The 5524-nt window shown below is 51.2% G+C and overlaps 1 protein-coding gene across 1 annotated transcript; it reads right to left on the bottom strand.

Moving 5' to 3' along the window:
- Nucleotides 1–1540: 1540 nt before the first annotated feature.
- On the bottom strand, nucleotides 1541–5259 carry LOC144165302 (uncharacterized). Its single transcript, XM_077695419.1, has one exon. The coding sequence runs from the start codon at nucleotides 5236–5238 to the stop codon at nucleotides 4054–4056; it is 1185 nt and encodes a 394-aa protein (XP_077551545.1). The 5' UTR covers nucleotides 5239–5259; the 3' UTR covers nucleotides 1541–4053.
- Nucleotides 5260–5524: the final 265 nt, after the last annotated feature.

Below are 5524 nucleotides of genomic sequence, written 5' to 3'. Positions count from 1 at the left end.
AGGTTGGCAGTCAAGAAAACCTCGGAAAGCAAAGGGGAGGTTGTGGTGAATCATAGAAAGAGATGAAGAATTTTTTGAGTCGAAAAGAAAGAGGTGAAAAAATGCCCGCCGGGTGGGATCCGAACCCACGACCTCCAGAATACCGGTCCGGTGCGATAACCACTACTTTTTTTTTTTTTTTTTTCCTTTATTGCCACACTTTGACAGAGAACAAGCACACAAAGCAAGAAAAACAGGTACACAAAGCTGTAACATACACTGATAAAACTGCTAACAGTCTTTTGCTAGCAGGAAATGGCTAAAACTGCTTAAGGTTTGTCAGCGACTCCATTACTGGAAGCCATTCCGGGGGGTCAGGCTGAGTCTTCCAAACCTCTACAATCAAACGAACAGTTTCTCCAAAGTATTCCTTGGAACGCTTAGCATCAACATCGCGGTGGCGTATAGCCATGCGAGATTTCCAAATGCCGTGCAGAGCCAAAACCATCACCACATCATACGGCAACCCGCCGTCATTGTCGATGGGTATAAACCTGATACCGTAGGCGTCTAGAGGGAAATCTTTCTTCAAAGTCCTCTGAAGCACGTCCCAAAAAAAGACCCCATCCCAACATTCTAAAAACACGTGTTCTACTGTCTCCGGCTTTTTGCACGGATAACAGTCAACCCCCCACGGAACGTACAGTCCTTTCTCTTTTTGCCACGTTTTGACTGGTAGGACACCCGCGTGGAGCTTAAAAAAGAACGTTTTAACCCATGGCGGTACCGCCATAGATTTCACGCGTTTAAGCACATCCTGGCCTGGCCCTGCACGGTACATTGACCGGTACAGTGGAACTGGAAATACAGAGTCAACGAGATCATTATACAATTTTTTCCGCGTTACGCTACATAGGTATTCCATCGTGAAGCGGGCACGCAAAAACTGGGTCGCTTGAACAACTTCGCGGAAGTATCCCTTCATTGTCAAGACAGGGAAACGTGCTGACGCTATAACAAAATCGGGTAACACCACAGACAACTTCATTTGGCAAACAGTACGCAAAAAGGGGTCTTGTACATCCCGAAGGAAGAGAAAACGATTGACAACCTGTCGTAAAAACAAATGAGACAAGGAAAGGCCCCCGCTACGCACGCGCCGAAACAAGTTCGTTCGACTTGTTTTTTCCCACGTGGACTCCCAAATTAACACGGCGAAAACGCGGTGCAACGCCTGCACATGCGCACGCGAACAGTGTAACACCTGGAGCACGTACCATATTTTACTTATTAAGAACACATTGCAGACTGAGCCTCTTGCAAAAATGGAGAGCCCAGTGCCTTGCCATTTTTCTGCTCTATCGCGCAATTCAGCTGTCTGTCTGCGCCAATAGGGATCACTGTCCTCGTAGTTTTCGAGAGGCACACCTAAGTATTTGGTTGGCGTCGTCTGCCAGCTTATGCTTTCAAACACCTCCGGGGCTTCTTCCCATTGGCCGTGCCAGAAACCTAAACATTTTTGCCAGTTCACACTGCTGGCACTGTATTTACAAAATGCCTTTAGTGTCTTTACAGCTTCGCTTATGCTGCTTTTATCAATAAAGAAAAGTGCAATGTCGTCGGCATAGGCCAACACACGCACCTCACACGACTGTAGTCGAAAGCCGTTGATGGTTTTGCTTCCAATAACACTCAAACAAAACGCTTCTACATATACACAGAAAAGCAATGGGGACAATGGGCAACCCTGACGTACGCCACGTTGAACCTGCACTGCTTTGCTGAGCGACTTGTTCACAACGAGGCTAGTTGAACACCCACTATACGCCATGCGCACTCCTTGAAGAATAACAGCCCCTACATTTATATGCTCTAACATGGCTATAAGGAGCTCGTGTGATACCTGATCGAACGCCTTCTCCAGGTCTACCTGGAGCATTGCTAGAGAACCTTGAGTGCTGTCGCAACACTCAAGAACACTTCGAGCAGTATGAATGTTCGTTACTATCGACCGCCCCTTTATACCGCATGTTTGATGCGGTCCAACGATGTCCCTAATAACAGTCTGCAAACGACTCGCCAGAATTTTCATTAAAATCTTATAGTCTACATTAGTGAGACTGATTGGGCGATACCCAGATACAGTTCGGAGTTTGGCGTCATCATCTGACTTAGGAATAAAAATGGTGTGCGACTCATGAAAAGACGGTGGCAGCACACCATTCTGATACGCCTCAGCGTATAACGTACACAACACTGGACTTAGGCACTCTTTAAACTTTTTATAGAATGCAGCGCTTAGCCCATCGGGGCCAGGCGTCTTTCCCGGGCTCAACTCCTCTATAGCTTTTCTTACTTCATTCTCCGTTATGTCTGTTTCGAGCAGTGCTGACATCTCTTTGTTTAGGCATGGTAACAATCTCAAAAATTCATCCTTAAACGCCACGACATCAATAGCGTGACATGCAAACAGTTTGTCGTAAAAGTTACAAAAACAGCGTTCTATGCTGGCTTGATCCTTGTACAAGACGCCTTCGCTTTCTATTTCCGCTATCGCATTTCTGCGAGCGTACTTTTTCTCGGAGCATAAGGCTCTTTTGGTCGGCGCCTCTCCCAGCAGCATCTTTTCTGCTCTTGCGCGAACAAGCGCGCCATGATATTTGCCCTGATCTAAGACCTCGAGCTGTGCTTTAACATTCTTTATGTCATCTCTGCACGTCCCCGGCGATCTACATTCTGCTACAATAAGAGCGTCGAGATTACTTCGTAGCGTGGCTTCTTTCTTTTTCTCGTCGCTCTTCATTGCAGAAGAACGTTCAAGGCCTTTTAGCTTAACTTCTTGTTTGAACAGCTCCCACTTCCGAATGAAGTTCGTCACGTCTGAGCTGCTAAACGAGGTCCGTGCGCATGCGTCAACGGCCTCGACGAATTTATCATCTTGCAGAAGTTTGTTGTTCATTTTCCACAAACCCCAGGAGAACGCGTTTCCACGTTTAGCGGCCCTGCCTAGTGTTAACGACACCAGACAATGGTCGCTAAAAGAAACAGGGGTCACTTCGTATTTGTCACATTCACGTACGAGTTCTACGGAAAGATACACCCTGTCGAGCCGCGCATGACTATTGCCCTGAAAGTGTGTATAGCGAACGGTGCCTGCATTGCTCATGCTATCACCTGCATCTTCCAGGGCGCATCCGGCTACTATCTCATTCAGTACCACCGTACTGGCGTCTCTGAAATTGGTCGTGCTGCTTTTGTCGCGCGCTGAGCAAACACAATTATAATCGCCCATTAAAATTAAGAGCCGTTCCGTCTCACACCACGGACGCATTTCTTCAAAGAAAGCCTTCCTTTCGGCTGTATTGGTGGGCCCGTAGACACACATTACACGCCATTCATTGGAACAATACTCCAAGTCGCACACAACATACCGCCCCGTTTCCGAGGCGGTGACAGTCTTTAGAGCGGCCCCTAAGCTTCTCCGAATTAGAAGGGCGCAACCCGCAGAAAACCCGACCGCATGCGACACGCACACATCATAGCGCGCAATAAAGGGCCGCACCATACGATCCGTCTGGTCCTCCCTCCCAACTTTGGTCTCTTGCAAGGCCACGATGTCCAAATCCTCATCTGTTACGAGTCGATACACCTGATTTTGACGTCTCCGATCCGAAAATCCCCTGACGTTAAGCGTGGCGATGCGCATTGGTTTGCTCAAGTAAACCATGTTTTAGGAGGGAGCTAGACTTATCGCACAACACTTACATTCATGCAGCACGAAAAAGAACGACGCTTCATCAACTGCAAACATCCCATACACGCTCCAAAATCCCGCACTTATAAAACATTCGTATGGCCTGCGGGATTCACGGCCGCTGCAATACACACTGCCACCCTCCCCCCAGCCAAACCTAAAGCTCAAAGCATAAGCATCAGGAACACAATACCCCCTCCAAAAATACTGCCTTGACCCAACTACACTGTTGCGTTTAGTTCGTTGGCGATTCAAGACAGCAGCGCAACAACAAACACTGAGGAACAGGATGGCGACTACCTTTCGTAGTGACGTGCTGGCTAGGAGGGCGGAGCCGAAGTTTTCGTTCGGTCTGGTGGGACGTTGGGCTTCGGCTTGAAGCTCGGACGTCTCACTGAAACCGCCTTAGCCGGGGGCTCCTCGCTGCTGGTGAGTCCGTCACCCTGCTCTGTGTCGTTGCTTTCTCGTTGTCGCTTTGCCACGGCCCCACTCAGGTCCATTTGCACGGCTTCGGCTGCTAGAGCCGACACCTCCGTCGTTCCCTGACTGGCCGCTCCGGTTCCGTTGTCCTCGTTCGACGAGACGTGAGGGGGAGGCGTCTTCGGCTCGACCGGCTGCTCCTTTTCAGGAACGCGCTGGCCAGCCTCGGCCTCGACCCGCCCCGCCGACGTCGACTCCTTCACCGCCTTGTCGGCTACTCCTGCAGCTGTCTCCTCCGCTTCTGCCTCGTCCATGAGGTTTTCGCGGAGGTCGTCCTCCCTCGCTGGACCGGTGACGCTGGCGTAGGACTTAACGCAGGCGCTTGCATCATGCCCGAAGCGACGGCACGAAGAACACTTCGGAACCTTGCATTCTCGCCTGACGTGCCCCTTGAGGTTGCAACGTAAGCACTGCGGGGCCCTTCCGGCGACGACGACGAGGGCCTTGTCACCCGCCACACGAAGTTCGTGCGGCAGGTCGTCGATGGTCACGCCCGCCTTCAACTTGAGGGTCACCGTTCGAAGTGTCGAGCCCTTGTCTTGGATGCCTTCGACGCGCCACCGCTCCCTGCGCACCTCGCCGACACGCCCGTAGGGCGCCAGCGCAGCGCGAACGGCGTCGTCCGGCACGTTGTGCAGCAGCCAGTGAAGCTTGAGGCGGGCTTCTTGATTAGACGGGTCGATAACAAGGCACCGACGATCCTTCACCTTGATATCAGCGAGTGCAGAAATTTTCTTTACACCCTCCGCCGACTTGAACGTCACTGCCCAAACGTGACTCATCTGGTACGCCCCCAACGCCACGACGTCGGGGAGCAGTTCCAGACGAGCCAAAACGTCCCGAAAGTCCTCAACGCGGTAAGGCCGGGCACGCATGTCGGCATGAAGAAAAACCGTGTTTAAAACCGACTGACCTGAAGGAAACTGTGGCAAAAGTACTTGGTAATCATCAGCATCCTGGGCATATATCCTGTTACCGCGGGCCGAAAGGCCCGCTGAAGCCGCTCCTTGGGCGGAGCTCGACATTCTGCGACCGCTCGCTAGCGCTACCGGAAGCAGAATCCGATAACCACTACGCTACCGGCGGGGCTGTTTCCCCAGCACTTTCTCTGGTATTTATGTTAAGGTATTTTTGTTTCCTGCACTTGGGGGTGGTAGCCAGCGCCACTCGGACTACTCGGGGTGAAGGGGACCTTCTTTTTAACCCCCGGGCCGTGCCTCGAGTGTCTACGACATGTCGAGAGTGGTCGACCAGCGTTGAACCCTCTGAAGCTCCCTTTGGAACCAAGACTGCCAGAACAGAGGCCCTCGC

Source organism: Haemaphysalis longicornis, unplaced genomic scaffold, assembly GCF_048455015.1.
Source record: "Haemaphysalis longicornis isolate Haplotype H1 unplaced genomic scaffold, Haemaphysalis longicornis Haplotype H1 scaffold_14, whole genome shotgun sequence".
NCBI lineage: Eukaryota > Metazoa > Arthropoda > Arachnida > Ixodida > Ixodidae > Haemaphysalis > Haemaphysalis longicornis.
This window is presented reverse-complemented; position numbering and strand designations above follow the sequence as displayed.

Excerpts from the sequence above, each read along its gene's own strand:
- LOC144165302 (XM_077695419.1), bottom strand. The coding sequence starts at position 5,238 with ATGTCGAGCTCCGCCCAAGGAGCGGCTTCAGCGGGCCTTTCGGCCCGC.